We start from the raw sequence: 20,496 nt of genomic DNA on the forward strand, positions 1-20,496 counted from the left end.
CACAGACGTTTTTATTTTGCTGTTGAGAAGAACTTGGCTGTTCCGAAGGTATGTTCCCACGAAACTGAGACGTTAACCCAGGATCATAACAACCCCATGCACGGGAGACGCACCGATTAGTGATTGGCCAGACTCTTCCCATCTGGCTGGGACTGTCCAATCGCTGGTCAATCCGCAAAACCAGTTATGATCCACGGCACCGAACGCCCATCACGTTGCGCACATGCAACTTATAGAGGTGACCACGCCACACCCAGGTGACCGAAGCGGAGTGCCTGAGCTAGGGAACGGCTTGTATAACAGCTGTATCAGTCAGTGGCACCGACAGCAACCAGTTGCGTTAGCATCGTTTTTTTGTAATGCCCAGTACGCAAAGGAGGCGGTGCTTACAGCGGCCTCGCAACGCGATACGGGCCGAGAAATACTTAAAGATAGTCGAACACAGTTTATGAAAACAAGTGTTTTGCATGCCTATGTTTCTGTTGTAGTCAGAGCCCCCTTTGGAGGAATGAGAGGCGAATGTTCGGGTCTTAAAATGGGATTGTTTTTGCACGCTGTTGGCTCTGTCACCCCCACCGAGTCCGCAGCAGCCGACACGGTAAGGTTGCTCACTCAAAAACAAGGCTTTCTCAGATAGCTAGCTAGATAGATACCGGGCTAAGGTAGACGACTATCCGAATAGGGAATTTTATTCTGCTTTATAACAAGCTCGCCTAGTCTTTGATACATTTTTATAAATCTGCTGTCGTTGATATTTGCCTGCTGCAACTCTTACCGTGTTGTCAGGAAATACGTTAGCTGCCTGTTTGCTAGCTAACTTCGGCTGCTAGCTTCGGCAGCTAACGCACCGTTGAAGTAAAAAACACAAAGATCAGTGAGTCAGGGCCTTGGTCTGTTTTCTTTATGATAGGCGGTTGACATTTTAGCCAGAAGTGAGTAGCACGATTAGCAAAAGCAGTTCTTCATGCCTGACTGCTGCCATAGCAGTAAACAGAACAAAATCGTCTGACTTGGATCAAGAGCGGTGTAGTTACCAGCAACATAAAAATAGCTCGTGTGAACTTCACTCTGTAATTAATTTGTGTCGAAGAGCTATATATTATTATCACTGTCTTGGCTTCGTGGTAGTCTGCTCCCATTATTTCAGTCTTTGGGCCTTGATGTTTTCCTTTTACAAAAATGAATGTAAAACATTGGGAGTAGCTTCGTGAACAGAACAGAACTGGATTCTTAAGTTTCTTCGTTTTTACGTAAACAGTGATGTACAGTTTTAACACATACAGTATAAAATCGGCAGTGATTTTTTTTTTTTTTTAATTACATGAACATACATGAACTGTATATCCTCAATAAGAAGGCTTATTACTCTAAAGGGGGTCAGGGGTGATGTTTTAAATGTATTAGTCCTTGTTCTAGATTACATTAATGGTACTTTCCCCCCACTTCTGGAGGCATGCTGTATTAAACCATATTGTTGTATTTTCTGTGACACACAACATATTTAGAAACAAAATTGGCCTTGAACATATGACTTTTCAGTGGTAAGATAAAAACGTAAAGAGAACCCTTGGTGTGTTGGGACGCCAAAGCTGAGGTCTATAATGCATTGCATAGTGTCATGGACACACCAGAAATGCATCTTCACGAGCTTGAACTGAACTGCATTTGGTAGCTGTTCGCTGCAACTTTCAAACAAAGTCCAAAGAGATCTTGATACAAGTGTAGGAGGACATCATTGGGCTGTAAAATCAAAATAAAACTATTCTAGAGACAGCAAAAACTGAAGGAGTGGCCAAATCAACAGTTCATTCTTAAGAAGAAGGAATGCACCAGCCAGCTCAGCAACCCCAGAAGAAATGAAAGACCACAGAAAATGACTAAAGCGGGTGATTGTAGTACTCTTTGTGCTGGCCAGGATATGCCGTTAAAAACATCTAGACATGGAGGAAGGTGTATTATTGTCAAAGTCTACAATCCAGAACATGATGGCCAGATTTGGTTTGACAAGCACCTGTCCAGTAATGAAAAAAGAATAGAAAAAACACTGGAAAGATTAAACCAAGATTAACTTCTACCACAATAATGGGAAGGCAGACGTGGTGAAAGAGGTTCATTATCTGAAACTTACAATATTATCTGTCAAACGGTGTGGAGGCCACTGTCAGCATGTATGGCTGCAAGTGGAGCTGGGTTACTAGTTTTTATTAATGATATCACTGCTGATAGACGTATCATGATGAATTCGGAAGTTTACAACACTATATTCTCAGCTCAGATTCAGTTAAATGCTTTAAAAGTGATCCAAAAGGTCAGTCATCTAAAACATAATGCAAAAGCAACCCAGAAGTTCCCTAAGAGAGAAAAATGGGAAATTCTTTAATGTGCTTTTAGTTACAGAATTAAAAAAAAAAATAGGCAGAGAGAGACACAGACAAGCAACAAGTACTTTTACTCAAGTATTTAAAGTTGTTACTTTGTTTCATTACTTAAGTCTAAAAATGGGGGGAGTATTTATAAAAATGTATTTTCCAAACAGTTAACTAAATATTTAAAGTATCCCCACTTTAGTTGTTTTATTTAAAATATACCATGGTGTAGGGCTGTGCGATATGACCAAAATCTCATATCCCGTTATAAGAATTCTATCATCCTGATAACGATATAAATCACACAAATGTAACATTTTCTGTAAATTCTGTGAATCTCGGGCAGCTCGTCTTGCGGGAAGTGTTTCCAGCTGCGTGTCATGTAGCTGGAGTCGAGTGTTTTAACCGATGCATTAGGGCTGCTCAATTAATCGAATTTTAATCACGATTACGATCTGGGCTTTCAACGATCATTAAAAATGACTGAGCCGATTATTAGCCCCTCCCTCATTTATCCGCGACACCTTAAAGGCCGGTCCGTGAAAATATTGTCGGGCATAAACCGGTCCGTGGCGCAAAAAAGGTTGGAGACCGCTGATTAAGAGGACCCGAGGGAAGCTCGGAAAGCTAAGCAGAAGTTATTTGGAGAGTGACTGCCGTTGGTTGAAAAGAGAGTTTAAAAAAAAAAAAACTTCAGTGGTGTTGCACACTATTTTATATTATTTTTTAAAAGTCATTGTTAACCCTTTAAAGCCGGTCAGAGCTGCATGCTCCGTTTTGCGTAACTATTGTTAAATTCCTGTAGAACCTGGACCGTGTAAGCTATAGCGCAATAATTTGTTTTGCATATGAAACCGGAGGAGTTGTACTTACATCTTATGCCATCAGCTTGTCCTCGGTCACGGTTTCGTTCCACATATAGCTTTGCAAAAATTGCATAAAAAGCGCTTGCAGGAACAAAAACATAATATTCCAGAAACACGCTTTGCCGTTCCTATCAGCTGTTCGTAACACTTCCCACAGTGAAATGATGCACCTGCTGTTTTCTTTGCAAATTTGCATCATAGGATTGTTTTTTGTTTTTCCTGCAGTATATAAAAATTGCTGTATCTCCAAAATAAAACTATGAAGACACTCAAAATAAATTTCCTGTGGTGGGAAACTATTTTTTGCAACTTTATTGTATTTAAAGTTTTGAGGGATAAACCTCTTAAATTTCTCCAAGTAGAAATATATGTAAACAAAACAAAAGCGATTTTCAATTTTTTTTGTAGTTTATTGCACTTTTTTGCAATTTATGTAATTACTATGGACTTAATGCATACATATTATTAAAATATGGGCTATAACAGTTGTATTGATGTATAGCAACTTGAAATGCTCCCACAAATGGCACTACAGCATGTAAAAAAAAATAATATAAGCTCTGGTGGACTTGGTTCTATAGTAGGTCTTAAAGGGTTAAATAAATATCGTCAAATAATCGTGATCTCAATTTCAGTGAAAATAATCGTGATTATCATTTTTGCCATAATCGAGCAGCCCTACGATGCATGAAACGATACATTTTTAGACATAAGTTGTAACAGCCGCTGTTTTCTTTGTGAGTATTTATTACACGGCGTGCTGCGGGGAAAAGCCTGTTCTAACGTTTGAGTCTAAGGTTTATTTTTTAGCACCTGGCGGCTCTTTTTTACTTCTCATTCATAAATAATCTGCTCTTTCACGTGATTCAGTTTATTTTGAAAAGTCTCAACGGGATCTTGAGCTTTATTGTGAAAGGTTTATGTGGAACATAAACAAGCGGACACGTGATGGTGTTACCGTCGTTGTTGCTAACCACAAAGCATAAAAACAGGCGCTTGTCCGTCTGTAGTGTGGTTATATTAAATATAAAAGAAAGAGAGAACTTTAAGAAATTAATATAGCCACTACAGTGACCATCAAAACGATGACAAAATATTGCCGTAAACAGTTTATTTTGCGACACCACGAAACAAACGATAGCGTAAAATGAAACGATAGACGTTTTTATATCGTCATCCAATATATATCGTTATATCGAACAGCCCTACCATGGTGGTATACACATGCAAAATGTATGCAAATGTATTGTTATTTATTTTCAAACAATCCTATGGACCTCTTTGTAGTCTAGGTTTACCCTATCTTTGATATATCCTGTACTGCTCTAGCCCGTTTCACCAGAGCAACATACTGCAACTGTCACTGTAAAAATTAGCTTATTGGTATGTTTTGTTTTGTTTTTCAGGACAATGTCAGTTATTAATAAGTCTTTTCAGAAAGTAAACATGAATGTATTTGTCCCAATTGAGTATTCAGCTTTATATGAAACTTGCTCTGTTTGACAGACTAGTTTTCAAAGCAGTTAAGCCCTGTGGGGATTAGGGCCACCAGCCAAAAACATGTTCGTCAGATATGAAATTGTTCTGTAGAGTACAAGTGGTGCTGGAGCTCTAACTTCTTCAGATTTTTGTTTTTGTGCATCTTGGAAGTAAGTGAAATTGTTTTGGAAACGTATACTCTGTTTCAGAAGTCTGTTTTTGACAGCAGGCTTGACTGGTTTGAAAGTGCCAGCTAATGTTGGTGCTCTGTTGGACTTGTATGTTGTTGATTATTCAAAAAAAATATCTGAAGGAACAATGGTCTGCTGTAATTCTTTTTCCCATTACCTTGTGAGTGATTTGAGCTGCTGTCAGGTAGGAGTCAACTGGATTTGCTTCACACAGTGAGAAGTCTCACCAAGTGAAAGCTACAGTTCACTTGTGTACTTACAAGAAAAGCTGATGAAGGAAATATTTGTTTTTTATTTTCATTGAAATTTAACAGTGTTACAAACAGTCTTCACCCAACTAACAACTCAACAACCAATCACAGAAAGGCTGGCTAGAGCCTAGCAAAGTTTTATTAATCAGGAGCAATGTGACAACATAATGTGAGCACTAAATGTGAAATTTGAATTTAATGGGCATTCCTGTGTGACCAGAATCGTTAACTCGTTGCTTATGTCCAGTAACACTTCCAGGGAGGGTTTTTTTGTACTCAGTACTGGCAAGAAAAAAGAAGAAAGGGAAAATTATTATCCTACTGGCTTTAATACTTAATTTAGGTTAAATTCTTCACAAGTTTTGACATGTGTAGTGTAATAGATTATGAGTAAGTTCAGCACTTTGGGAGTAAAGTAATTACAGATGACTACTATTATCAATGTAATGTCACATGCTTTATGTCTTTATGTTATCAGTGCACGTGTGTGCAGGTAATTTGCTGACAACAGAAGTATAAACTTAGTAGATGCAATAGATGCAGCACAAGATCCCGACTATATGTGCCATGTGCTTTCACACCTCCAAAACTTAATATAGTGATTTCAGGTATATTGTATCGGTTTCATGTTATTATAATAAGTGATTATGTTGATTACCATTTGGCAGCGGTTCATAATAAGAGTTATTCTCTTCATTATACAATGTAAGTTTGAAAAAAGGTCCATTCACACATTAAAATTACAAAAAAAAAAAAAAAGCGAAAAAAAGACTTCCCAGGGTAGTGAAAGACAAAGCTAAAACTTTAAGCTTGACCTGCATGAGCTGTCACTCTGATGTTTTAATGGGTGGTAGGTTGGTATTCATCACTGCTAAAAGTCTGCGATTCTTTGTTTCTTTACTTAACCGTTTAAAGGAGTAGGAGAAACAAAAGGCTAAAAAGGCACATGGTTTGGCTTTTCACTGCTATTTTGACTTAAAGCCTTTTCAAACTGGCCCTAAATCCTGCAGTCCCTCTCAATCATAGGGTAAAGTAAGGGCAGCCTTTGAGACTAGGATCCTTGTCCCCGTCCATCTCTTGCTTTCTTCACACACATAAGCACCCTGAAATGTTTGTTTTGCCTTCCCTTTTTTCAGTAAAATAATTTCCTAACAGTGGAAACACGGTCATCAGGTTTTAAAAACAAAAAAAAAACATCAGCCTCAAAAGCTTAAAAGGTCTTCCCTAGCCATGGGACTCTTCAGAAAGAATTAGCATCAGTAATACCTCTGCACTGTATAAAAGGAGAAGTTTCTGACATGGTAATGTTGCAAAGTGTAGCTTACGCTATATTGGAAGACATCAGATGTAAAGCCAATCATAGATAATCCAGTTTGTAATTTTAGAAATTAACAACCTCTTAAACAGCCAAAACTGTTGTATAAATGTTTTCTCTTGAGGCAAAGCTTTAGCTGCTGTGAACATACTGTTTGTTAACTTGGAGATAAAATTCAGCAACTCTGGTTTACTATACTCTCCTCCTAAGCTGCCGCACCTTTCTCGGGTGCATTCATAGCATTTACGGTTGCTGCAGGAGTTTTTTGTTATGCATAACCTTCATGACTATGAAAGGGTGCCTTTCTTTGTTGTAGGACAGATTAATAAAAGGGCAGCGAGGTCCTTGCATGCATCGTCTGACTTGCCAAGTTCTACTGGCCTGAGCTAAGTGGGTCAACTCTGATTGTGCAGTCAAGACTTAAGAAAGAACTGCTGCCTTGTATCTCCAGTAACAGTGTCTGATTGTCACCAGCAGATGTTTGAACTGGTCATTTCAGCAAGTTCTCATTAATAAGCTTAATTTATTTTCTGATGCAACAGTAATCTCAGAGACAGTAACCAAATCTGCCTTTAATCTGCAAGTGTGGCATAAGAGAGGTGGATTGTCTCTGTTGAGTGCTTGGATTAGAGACAGGGGAATCTCACTAGTCCAGATTCTTTGCTCGCTCACAGTCTCTTAGGGTGACTAAAAAGTAAGAACTGGGAGTGCTCTCAGATGTGTGGGGTTTTTTTTAGGTCTAGTTAGTGGTAATCACCTGATCTTTTTTTGGCAAAACAGATTAGTTCATGCATGTTCATGTTAAAGACTTAACTATAGTACTTTTTCCTGTTAAACTGTTTTGTAAAATCTTGAAGCCCCCTCCCCATTCATTACCCCATTCTTTGCATGCAGCACTGATGACTGAACACTCAGTGCTGAAGACCCAAACAAACTAGATGGTTATCTCTACTGAATTGCAATAAAAAGCCCAACCCCAAAGGAGCACAGCATATGGTTGAGATTGGCTTGTGAGTCAGTGAAAACAGCTGATGTTATCAAAAAACAAACTTAAGGAACAGAACATCCAGTAATTATTACAGAGAATTAAAGCTGTGGAACTGAATTTTAAAAAATGTCATGTTGATGAAGCCGAAACGGCTGACAGTCCATCAGATTTGAAATCGGGGCTATAATTTTATGTCAGCAGTTTGTTTTGTGCTGATCTGGTGTTTCTTGTGTGACAAATCATTTTTGTGTGTCTGGAGTTTCTTTGATTTTCTTTCGTTCTCTCCCTCCCTCATACTTAACACACTTCTCACCACTCTGCACAACTTATTTTCATGCAGTGTCTCAGCTAGCAGCTCGCTCTCCACTGCTGCTTGGAAATTTCCGTAAAGCAATCCTTGTCCACTGTTTGGGCCTGGATTGGAGTGGGCCGAGGGAGTGTGGGAGGGGTGTGTGTGTGTATGGTCTACAAAGACGGAGAGGAAGGCTGTGTGAGAGGGTGAGAGTATGCTTGAGAGCTGTTTGACTTTAATGACCCATGTGGTAGAGGAAACCTGTCTAGGATTTGTGGACCCATGATCATCATGCCTCTCAGTCGGGGACCTGCACTGGTAATCTACAGAGAGATAGAAAATCCAGTTATAGAACTTTGGTTAGCTAATCATTAAGCTAATCTAGAATAACTGATCTACTTGGAAAAGTTTGTAAAGCTGTCTCAAGGTTTTTGATTACAATGCTCTCTCCTTTTTTTTTTTTTTCTATAGCGACCTGTCTTCTCTGTTTATTTCACAATGGAAGTTTTTACAGGTTTGGTAGCAGTCAGCTCACTAACATGTTTTGTAAAGTTAACTGTTGACCACGCTGCTAGTTTGCTATATTGACTGTTAAAACAAGCAACCACGTGCTTGAAGTGGAGACAAGTGCCCTATTTATTTTTGACATTTTCCTCATTCTCATTTGGCCTTAGCTGAAGTTTGAATTTAAATTTCTTTTCTTTTTCACTGTTCTGGGAAGCATACTGGGTGGTTTTTGTGCTGGCTGTGATTCATACATTTACACTTGATATGTGTCTTAAACATTAGTGAAATTCTAGTAGTTTCCAAGCATAAGTGATTACGACATGTTCAGTTCAGAACAAGTATAAATGTATGGCTTCTACATTATCTGCAGTGTTATTATTAATATTCACAATGACAAATCAAGGTTAGGTGTGTGTGTGTGTGTGTGTGTGTGTGTGTGTGTGTGTGTGTTGATTTGTTTGTTTGTTTTAAATCTTCTGAATTCTTTCTCATATTAAAGTATCAGGATTCTGTATCACCACTTTACTCTAAGAAGATAATATTGGCTGATATCAGATTTAAAGTAGATGTACATGTCATTGTTCTGTTGGCAAGTGAAAATAAGTAATTGATTTTGATATTTCTTTTTTCTTTGTGTCACAAATATGGGGATAATTAACCTATGTCAACCAAATGTTCAGAAAGATTAACAAAACCCCAGATAAGGTGTATGCTTTAGTAAGCTGACTAAAATTGTATTTATATCCATAAGTATGGAGAACTTAAAGAACATAATACTCCTGTCGGTGGCAGTGACGACCATGTTGTTCAAACCAGTTTCATTTTGTAGACTTTTTTGTCGTGTTATAGGCTCAGATAATTTTTATTTTGTCTTTGTTATTGGACGTAGCTACTAACAAGTGACTGCATTTCTTTACTTGTTTTGTAGAGCCTGCTGCACTGTGAAGGTGTTAACAACCAGAGCTACATCTGTGAGTCTGGACATTGCTGTGGGGAATCTCAGTGCTGCAGTTACTACTATGAGCTTTGGTGTAAGTCTAATTTTCTTCTTGTGTGTTTGATCCTAATTCTTAAACCTTTCACTCTGTGACAGACACTAAAAGATAAGGTATGACAAAATCAATCATTGTAATATTAAGCTGATGCATTGTAATAAGGACTGAAAGAGTAATGGGATAAATACACTTAGTACCGAAACAAGACTGGGACACATAAATTGTGATGCTTTTTTGTAAAACAAAAAAAATTGTAGTTTAAGCAACCTTACAAAACAAGATTAGATGTCTCGAAGTGGAGTGTCATCCTCAGAATTAAATTTACATTTTGTTCTTAAACTAAGACTGCCAGCAACAGTGAGCAAACGCTCATGGTCAGATGGAGCAGATCATGTTCACCAGGTTAAAGTATTTATAAGGGGAAAATTTGGGATGCTGGAAAAAGTGCTTAATAGAAATAAAGGGCAAGAGGACAGACAAGGATGAAAGGGTGCAACGCTGGCATAATGAGTGAGTCCAGTTATAAAATCTATAGGGGCTGCCTTGTTTCATTAGCAGTTTAACTTGTTTATTATTACTATGTCTAAATGCATATTCAGCATTCATCATCTCAATTCTATTATATTTTAGGCGCACCTGTGTAGTTTTAGTCTTAGCTCTCTGTAGTCAGAGGTCACAGATTTGCAGGAACTCTCTGAGTGCAATGTAATCAACATTGTGATATCATGGCAGGGACTGCTGTTAAGATAAGTAGCAGATACAAGAATATCACCATTAAAAACATAGTGAAGCTTGTGCTTTATTGAGAATTTCCTGTACAGTGTTACACTGGGGAATACTAATGTTTAAATTAAATTGTTGTTGTTTTCTTCACATAAAGATTCTTAATAGGTACTCAAACCTTTTTTTAACCATGGCATGCACTCAGCTGGGTAATAAAAATGGCTTATCAGCTCTCATAAATCTACAAATTATGTAATGGTGAAACTGTTCTTGTTGCTTATCAGCTGGCACTGTTGAAATAACCTAATACTCTAGTGTTTTAGTCAGGTACTTTACCATTGATTCTGCATATCTGTTGAATGTATTGGGTGTTTTAAAGAAGTTGGAGGAACAGCTCAAAGGACAACATTTTTCCATAGGTGTTCATCTGGGTCCCAAACCATATAAGCAAAATCATCTTCTAAACCATTGCAGAGCTACTGCATCAATGTTTTTTCCCTTAATTTGTCACTTGTCTGTATATGCCCTGCTGGAAATGGTGACTACTAATGCAGAGTTGCATTATCTGCCTTAGTGCATTTATGTTTGGTAAATTTGAAGTCTTGCCTAGCCGCAGTTACAAAAAGGTTGCCTCAAGGGCAAAAGTGAGGTATAGCAATTGGTGTGGGCTCCCTGTAAAAATAGAGGGAATTATATTACAGCATTAATTATTCACTGAGGACATGATGGGGAGTAAAATGCAGCTTGCCAAAAAATATTGATGTAATGAACTAAGATTCTTCAGTGCCCTGAATAAAAGAAAATGTCTCACGTTGCATTCAAGACTGTATTAGCAGGGCTGGGTGATATGAGGAAAATCTAATATCACAATATTTTTTTGGCTATATCACGATATGTTTAAGTAACCTCCAAAAACAAATGTTATTTTCAACTATATAGTGCTTAAAATTGTACCGGTATACTAATTGAAATCTTTTTTTGAAGCCACAAGTTTGCCTGTCTTTCGTTCACTTTTGTCTTTACGCAACGTTACTCGACCTCGCCTCTCCTTCACTGAACACAACTCCCCCTCCTCCCCCATCACTTCACCTGCAGGCAGCGACAAGATGGACACGGCAAATCTCCGTTAACGAGTTACTGCACATCGCCCCGTGCGTGGAGCTGGACGGCGTCAACGTGTTAACGAGCTAACCACGCCAACGCCATGCAACCCAGAGGGGCTGCACAGCCTAAAATCCTTTCATTCTCTCAAAGTTTGACAGCGCGCCTTATGTATGAATTCTGGTTGTGCTTGATGACCGCGAACCGATTTTATGTGGTACACGGCGCTCAGCAATCTGTCAAAAATGTTTGAGTATGACTTTGGTAAGCTACGGAGCTGCACCGCTTGATGGATTGTCGGAGCATTACAGCTACCGAGGAGCCTCGCGGAGTGATACGTACTGTGCTTCAACATAATATTACCGTATTGTGTGTGTATAAGGACCATAAATGGCACCTGTTAAGAGACATGGTTACGAAGCGGATTTCAAACTCCAGGCTGTCAGTCACGCAGTAGAAGTTGGGAACAGAGCAGCTGTGAAATCTGTCTGTTATTATGCTCGGCGTCTTTTAGTTTACATTTTGACTGCACAATTGTGAGCTCTTTGTTATGCACAAAAACAACACAGTTTTCTTTTATTTATGGAGCATTATTATTTAATAAATGCTCATAATTTATTTTTGAGTAGTTTCTATCATGTACATCTATGCTGTAATGAATAGGCTTAATAAAAGTGCCTGTGTGACATCTGGGACACAGCTTTGACTAATAGAGGTGGGAATCACCATACATCCCACGATACAATATTATCACAATACTTAACGCACGATACGATATTATTGCGATTTTTAAAAAAAAAATATATATATATATACATCTATAGATCTAGATCTATAGATCTATAGATCTATCTATATATATATATATATATATATATAGATATATATATATATATATATATATATATATATATATATATATATATATATATATATATATATATATATATATATATATATATATATATATATAGATATAGATATAGATATAGATAGATATAGATATAGATATAGATAGATATAGATATAGATAGATCTAGATATAGATCTATATAGATCTAGATCTAGATATAGATCTATATAGATCTAGATCTAGATATAGATCTATATAGATCTATATAGATCTAGATCTAGATATAGATCTATATAGATATATATAAGATATAGATCTATATAGATCTATAGATCTAGATCTAGATCTATAGATCTATAGATCTATATAGATCTATATCTTATCTATAGATATATATAAGATATAGATCTATAGATCTATATAGATCTATAGATCTAGATCTATAGATCTATATAGATCTATAGATCTAGATCTATAGATCTAGATCTATAGATCTATATAGATATAGATCTTATATATATCTATAGATATAGAGAGAGATATAGAGATATATAGATATATCTATATATATCTATATATATCTATATCTATATCTATATAGATATATAGATATAGATATAGATAGATATATATAGATATAGATATATAGCTAGATAGCTATATATATATTGCAATTTATGTTCAGATTCTGTACATAAAGGTAAACTTTATCAATATTCATTTTATCTAATTTCAAAGTCTCGCACTCAGTCTTTCTCTCATTTCAGTCAGTTTTATTGTTGACAAACTAAACGGTTTGTATTACAGTCTAGTCCAACTTAACTGAATGCAACCATCTGGTACAATTATAGCTATTCTGAACTAAGCAATTTATGAAAACTATGCAGCCCACTCAGCAACTGAAGAATTTGAAAGTAAATTAAAACAAAATATAAATTTACATTAAATAAAAAAGTTTTAAACTTAATTAAAATAAAACATGTCTTAAATTAAAATAAGTAAACTGTCATGTTTATTGCTGCCAAAAAAAAAGTTAAACACATTTGGACAGTGAAGGAATGTCAGGATTCTTGCTCAGAAAAAGGATCAACATGCTCTGAGCACAAAAACCTTTTTAGTAACAAAATATAGATTTCTGCTGTCCCTGTATCGATACATTATTAGCAAACAAAATATCACGATACTACACAGTATCGATTTTTTCCCCCACCCCTATTGACTAAGAACTCTCTTTTTGTTCTTACTTTATGGCTTTAAAAAAAATATCGAGATATATATCTTATATCGCCATCCAGCTAAAAAATATCGAGATGAATTTTGGGTCATATCGCCCAGCCCTAGCACTACACCCTTTTGTGGCAATGGATTTTATGGCATGTTTTGCAATTACTGCCTTTTTTCGACGTCCTCTTTGTGAAGTCCAAACCACTGCCAGATTATTGATCCAGTGCTGTTTCTCTTTGGAGCTAGTTAATCTGACTCCTCTGCAGTTACAGTCTAATTCCTTCACTTGTCTGAAACGCCTGCTGTCGCCATATTTGTTTTTTTTTGTCTTTGTTTTTTTCCCCCCATCTGGTAGAATCTAAACACGCATGCTCAGCACAGGGTGCCAGGTAAAAAAATTTCCAGTTGGAATTGGATTAGTGATCCATTTGCAGCATTGGGTAGGGGGTGTGTGTTCACAGTGAGTTACATGCAGACAGCTTAATATTGCCATGGCAATTTATACTCAGTGGCTATGATAGAGCCATTTTAACCATCGTACATGTAAAAACTTTTCATACGTGAAGTATATGTGATATATCACCCACACCTAATCCAAGTCAGCTTTCTTTTATAATTTTTTATGTTGATGTCCTGCAAACCTCCACATTTTGAAATGGATCCAGTTATTAGCACTCATTATACTATGAGGTCAAAACAGAATATTTCAGGCTAAGTAGCCTGAAAGACGTCTATATGGTATGCCTTCAAAACTATGTAGAAATTGGGGTGCTGACGTCATACAGCTCTGGTGCCAAAGTGAAAAAGAATGAAAATCTGTCAGTACTCTGTTGTACTGATAAGAAGGAACTCTGATGTTTAAATTGATTTTCATGGTGTAAAGCTTATAATGCAATGCATACATAGTTGTTTATAGCATAGTATAAGCGTGTAGATGTTTCACTGTGTTGAACTGTTTGATCTGCAATGTTATGTTTGTGTTAGCAGCAGGCACTTGTTACATCACCACATGGATAATGGAGAGCACATTTTTGCCCACTTTGAACTATGTTGTTTTGCTTAATATTAAAAAAGTCACATTGTATTCACATGTATTAACTAAACTAAATTGCTCTTCCTCTGATTTTAGGGTTTTGGTTGGTGTGGGCAATCATCTTCATTTTAAGCTGCTGCTGTGTATGTCATCATCGCCGCACCAAACACAGACTACAGCAGCAACAACGGCAGCACGAGATCAACCTCATTGCTTACCGTGAAGCACACAACTACCCCTCTGTGCCCTTTTACTTCAGTAAGCTCTGCCACCACATACACCCACATTATATAAATCTTTAAAAAACAACAACAACAACAGCAAGAGAAACAAAACAACAAAATCTGATGTTGATATTTTTACTATTTATTAAGCTTTTTTTTTTTTTTTTTAATCGTAACTGAGCAATTATGTATTTAAGGTTTCATCATTTCATTGGTTTGCATGAACAGTTTCAAGTGAACTAGAGTTGGTTATAGTGGTGAACATAACAAATGAACTCTGCAGTGTTTTTGAGCTCTCTTTAAGGAGATGATAATGTGTCTTTGTTGTATTTAAAGCAAAAAGCCTAAAATAAAGTAATTACTGTTACTTTATTAATCCTTTAGGATCAATCCAAAAATTGTGAACTGGTTTAAGACTGCTCACAAGAGTTTAAAACAGGCTCAGTTTCCTATTATTTGGTCAACAATCCAAAGTTTTGAGAAATCGGTGAACATGGAATTAAGTCAACTGGTATCAGCTCTAGAATTACAGTAAGAAATGCATTTGAGATTTTTATTCTTAATAGTGATGGTTATTAAATGGAACATGAGTACACATCAATACAGTACAGTTAGTACAGTATTTATCATTTGTTCCAAAACTAGAGCTGCAACAATTAACCGAGTGATTCGATAAATATTTCTCGACACAAATTCTTTGCTTAAGTGTTTCGTTTAACACACAGATCTGTAGCATGCCACTGTCGCAATGGAAACGCGAGTCACATTTGCGACTAAAACAGACCTGCAATACAAACATATTTGGGAGCAATGAAAAGTTTGACAACATTAAGCCCACACACAATGATAACACAACGGCAGCAGAGATGATGACACTGGCACAGTTTAACGTGGAGTTGGTACAAAGCAAACAGGTGGAGCCGCTATTAAGACGGTGAGCTCAGGTTGAGTGAAAGAAAATGTGTTTCTAATATCCATAACAGCAGCGCTGTTTACTGGGTAAAAATCTCGGGTTCTTCATCAAAGCACCTGATCAACAAACTCCCAAGGTGATAAGAAGCAAACTTTGTAACTCCCTCCACCGAAGTTTGTTTTATACATAGAAAAATCAGCTGTAACTCAACAGAAGTTTATTGGAAATATGCAGATCAACTGCAACTTTTGAGTATTTATTATTGCTCATTAATAAGAAAAACAAATTTCTTATCTGATTACATGATTAATGAATGAATAGGTTACTCGATTAATAAAATAACTGATAGCTGCAGCTGCTTTTACTGAAAAAAATTGCACATACTATTCTTAAACTTGTTTTAAAAAATGGCTTTGCACCTACTACACAGTGGAACCTGTCACAGATGCAGTTTACAGGGAACTCTTTCTATGGTTCCACATGTTGTGGTGTTGCCAGAACCTTCCCTGTTTGCATGCTTCAGTTTACAGGAAATGACCAACATTGTTGTCTTGGTACCTTGCCACTGTTGTAACGTGAGATTACAATGGCCCTCAGCACACACTTGACCCACAAATAAGCTTTTGTTGTCACATTTTTACCCTATTGCTTTGTTTTGGAACTGTCTGAATTCTGGTCTGGGGAGTTCAGTGAGGTCAAAGTGTCTTTTTTTTCTTTTGGCAGGTCAGAAACCTGTGTGTATAATCAGTGGTGTGCATGGCATGTATTTATTCATGTGCTTTTATAGCCTTTTTAAAGCATTTTTTTTTCTTTTCCTATAGGGTTTCTGCCAAACTACCTCCTACCTGAATATGAAGAGGTGGTCAACCGGCCGCCAACTCCTCCCCCTCCCTACAGTGCCTTACAGACTGGCCCATCCTCAGTGGCTTCTAGTCCACTGGCTCCTGAGCAGCAGCAAGGACACTGTACAGCCATTCAGCCTTCCCCAGTTCCCCCAGTCTCTGATAGCCTGTGTTGTAGGCCCACCGTAGAGGAACCACAACCTCCCACCTTAGACTTGAGGCCAAAGCCTGACACCAAGTCCGTGCAAACGGCACAAAATTCAGGCGTGATACTGCTATCAGAAGGGCTTAGCAGAGAGGGACTCGCCAACCAGGAAAAACTAAGCGAAAGTGGGGATGACTCCTGCAAGAACCCCCTGCTGAAGGATCTCAGCCTGTCAGATGGTAGTGTTGAGGACAAAGAGCGACTCCCCAGTGGAAGGAGGCGGCGAATTACAGGTGATTCTGGGATTGAGGTGTGTGTGTGTGGCACACGTGGGAGCAGTGGTTGTAGTGGAGCTGGAAGTACAGGCCAGGAAAGCAAGGAGTTAAGGGAGCTAGAGAGCCTTCTGGGGCATGAGAAAGCTGACGAGGAAGAGGAGGAAGCAGGCGAATTCTGTGACAGCTGCAGCCATCAGGCCTCCTTCTGTGTGGAGGAGGAGCAGGCTCTTGGGGAAGTTGATAGGCGGCCTGGATGTGGGCCAACAGGAAGTCCCCAGCCTGCTCACCAGATAAGTAGTGGCTCCCTAAACCCTCCTTTGTGCCTCCTCCTCCACACCATCAATGAGCAGGAAGGACCAGCACACAGCACCAGCACTGAGCCACAGGGCTGAAGCAAAGTTAACACACCTTTGTCATGAGGGAAGGAGAGCACTACACTGTTTTTGTACTTCAGGAAGTGTTTGCTTTCTAAGTCTTTTTTATGAATGTGTGCATCTTAGATAAAACAAGTGAGAAGTGAGGGAGCAGCAAGTAGGATCTCTGCTAAAAATTGTCTGAGATCCAGAGGTTGAAAAAGCACGCTCCTGTGTGGAACAGTGGCCTTAACCTGTGTATTTTGGGTTATATTTGGTCTGTAAGGCCCTTTAATATCCTGTGGCAATTGGGACTTCAGACTACGCACACAGAGTCCTTCATTTGCCCTTCTCGTACAACAAAAGCTACTGATACATATGATGGCTGAAGTTGTGCTGTCAGAACAGGACGTTCACTGCCTAGGATGAATGTAGCTCTCTTTGCCAGGTGCTTGCAACAATTCTGCAAAGCTATTTGTTCTCTGCAGGTAGTGAACTATGTAATAAAACAACACACAGCAGAAACATTTTTGGACAAGTATGATGTGGATTTACCCAAAGTATGTGTTTATGTAAGCTGATATTGTACAGGGATGTCAGAACAAGACTTTGGGGGATGTCCTGTTAGACTCATGTTTCTAAAGTGCTTTTTCAGCAGTTCAAAACCATGCTGCCTTTTGTCTGTTTTTGTTGCTATGTAAGTCTCACTAGTGATAGGGAAGTGTTAGTGCATTAACAAATCTTCATGAGAACAGTTCCTCTTTTGCACAAATGGTATTTATCTTGCAGATGCTACGGTTGTTTAAATCTAGTCTTAAATTAGCAGTAGATAATTACCTTCTTACCATTTTGTTGTAATGTGTGAGAAATGGACCTCTGAAATGTTAGTAGGGAATGCAGCAGATTTGTTTTGTATACAATCATTTTTAAAATTGATTTGTTGAATGTTTGTAGTATGTGCCTACCCCCTTAAAAATGCAGAAATTTGATGGACAATGCTAGGCTTCCATTATGTTGAGAGACCCAGAGAAAGCAGGTACCAAAAACATGAACTGAATGTTAAGCTTCATAGAGATTACACGTGAGACGGGCAACATCACACCTCACATTTTAAAGTCACTTTAATGAATTATCACCTTCACCAGCTTTACAGTGAAAAAACATCATAACTTTTAACACTATTTGTATAGAATTTTCATATCACCGCAGTTTTGACATTATTCAGCTTTGCTATTCATACATGAAACATTTAACGTCTCATTGAAGGCACATTAAGGCTAATTTTAGTCAACTGGAAAAGTGACTTCTTTTTTTTTCTTTTCTTTTTTTTTTTTTAAAACCAGGGTTTATATTTCCAGTCATCTGCATTTGTACTGTTCAATCAAGAAAGGAAATGTTACTTTTAATGTATATATATATATATATATGTTTTCTTCATTTAGACATTCATCCCGTATAAGTTTGTATTAAAATGAGGATTTAATAAAGGCTATGGTTATGAAGCAAGGAGTTTGCACACAAATTACTTTTAACATAAGTATTTAACCCAACAGAGCAGTTTGAACCTGCCTTTCTCTGTTTGCATGTTCTTTCTGAGCTTGTGTGGTTTTCGTCATGGTGCTTCAATTTCCATCTTTGGTAAATTTACATTTCTATCCCTAAGTTTGAGTTTGAATGGAGACGTGTCCAGGATGTACATAATGTCTGATATGGCAGGCTCCAGTAACCTTGTAACTGTAGTTGGATAAGCAGTCAAAAAAATATATACATGTACATATTAGTGGGAAGATTAGAGATTAGTTTCTTATTAGACATGAGCATAAGGTAATGAAATAAGTCATTGGCTGTTATGGATACCAGAGTATCTTAAAAATAAGCTGTTGCACAACAGGACCTTTATGAGACTATTATGGTACAGCATGGTACAATATGTATAATGCTGCACTGCTGTTACAAAACAAAGACAATGTGGTAGAGGAAAAGAATATAGTTGTCAGTTCCCGTTATTTTAGGAGTTTGAATGCTGACAATCTAGCCTCCTGAGCTTCTAGTGGTATGCCATAGATGATAAACACAAATAAAAGATGCCTTGTGAAACCTCCACAAAGAAATCTATGTCTAATCTCTTTAAGTAGCCACAACTGATGAGACTACACCATTATGCCATGCAATTAATCTACTTGGAGTACCTGAAAAGATGCACAAATTGCAATTCTGCAAAGCACAAATGTTTCAGCCGTTAGTTTTACGGCTCGAGGAGAAAATGGTTTCCCAGAATTTCCAGCACAAAAGGAAAGTAACTTTCTGCATAAACAGTTAAGCTGATTGACTTTTGCCCATCAAAGCCTAAACAAACTCGAAAGTGCATTATCCGTTAATGCTTTCCGCAAGCTAGAAGATGTCATTGTGTAATTGTGGTACATGTCGTCGAAAGATGAGCTATTTTTCATATTGTCTGATTCTTTGAAAAAATAACGGAACTGTATAAAATCTCAAAACCACTTTATATTACAAATCATGTACAACATTCTGTAACATGTTCATGAACCAAATAGTTGCTTTAATCATTTTTATGAAATCATTAGCTTTATCATTATGGACAGATTCTTTTTTTTTTTTCTTCTTCTTCTTGTGGGTATTATTGTTTTTTTGTTGAGAAAGACTTAAGTTCTTCTGAGACTTAAACTGAAGTTGTGTGAAGGGTACGTTTAACTAACAGTACAGTAGGTAATTTGTTAACAAGATCAGGGGCATCTCGCCAAAGACATTTTTCTTTCTTCATAAGTGTGTGTGGTTTTGCACTTCTTGACATAAGCCATTTATTATGACAACTAAGATGGATGTATGTTCAATAAAAATGCTTAATTGTAGTCAATCACTGTGTCCGTGACTTAATTTCAGAGTGGTTCTACTGAGTGATGTTATTGTAGAGGTCAAGGTTCCTAACAAATGGCGCTAATCAGCCACTGACAAGCTGATTGGAGCTTATCCCAGCTGTCATTGGGTGAAAGGCAGGGTCCATCCTGGGGGTGCCTGATGGCATCTCCATCCATCAGGCATATGTGTAAAGTCCCATACACATGTAATTAGGATTTTGTACAATATCACAAGCACTCCTTAGTACTTTCCCAGAAGGTTGTCTAACTTTGTCAAAATTTGAATTTTGACTTTTAGTAGCCTCCCATATGCTGCTATGCACCTATAATGCTGTGTATGTTCCAGTTTGAAACTGTGGCACTTTTGCCACATATAATAAAAACGGTTTACTTGCAGGTGGACAGCTGTTTTTATTGTAAACTGATAAACCGTCACTGACCACATATGGAAGGCACCTTACCATTTAACAAGAAGGCAACATTATAATATAGTATAATATTATTATATTCTGTAACTCCTAGTTTTAATTATTTATCTATTATTATTGAGCTGAATGATTGGTGGGAGTGTCCCATGCTTCCTCTTGGAAATCCCCATGAAATCGATAGCCTTGTTTCTATTAAATCAAATCAAATGCATTGAATTAATACAGCAACAATGTGAAATGCTGTCACATTGTTGCT

At 37.5% G+C, this 20,496-nt stretch overlaps 1 protein-coding gene across 1 annotated transcript; it reads left to right on the forward strand.

The window, feature by feature from the left end:
* The first annotated feature begins 164 nt into the window (after window positions 1-164).
* On the forward strand, window positions 165-19,806 carry wbp1lb (WW domain binding protein 1-like b). Its single transcript, XM_086296673.1, has 4 exons — window positions 165-598; window positions 9,184-9,286; window positions 14,281-14,442; window positions 16,143-19,806. Exons 1-4 carry the CDS (start codon window positions 224-226, stop codon window positions 16,973-16,975), a joined length of 1,473 nt encoding a protein of 490 aa, XP_086152799.1. The 5' UTR covers window positions 165-223; the 3' UTR covers window positions 16,976-19,806.
* The last annotated feature ends 690 nt before the right edge of the window (window positions 19,807-20,496 follow it).

Source organism: Aulonocara sp. 'chitande type north' Nkhata Bay, linkage group LG6 (genome assembly GCF_057382095.1).
Source record: "Aulonocara sp. 'chitande type north' Nkhata Bay isolate Kocher_YH1m ecotype deep benthic linkage group LG6, A_spYH_male_GT1.1, whole genome shotgun sequence".
Lineage (NCBI taxonomy): Eukaryota > Metazoa > Chordata > Actinopteri > Cichliformes > Cichlidae > Aulonocara > Aulonocara sp. 'chitande type north' Nkhata Bay.

What these genes read in the sequence shown, in the direction of transcription:
- wbp1lb (XM_086296673.1), top strand. Translation starts at nt 224, where the DNA reads ATGCAACTTATAGAGGTGACCACGCCACACCCAGGTGACCGAAGCGGA. An exon ending in AGTCCGCAGCAGCCGACACG is followed by an intron (nt 599 to 9,183) that starts GTAAGGTTGCTC and finishes CTTGTTTTGTAG; the next exon opens with AGCCTGCTGCACTGTGAAGG. An exon ending in CTCTGTGCCCTTTTACTTCA is followed by an intron (nt 14,443 to 16,142) that starts GTAAGCTCTGCC and finishes CTTTTCCTATAG; the next exon opens with GGTTTCTGCCAAACTACCTC.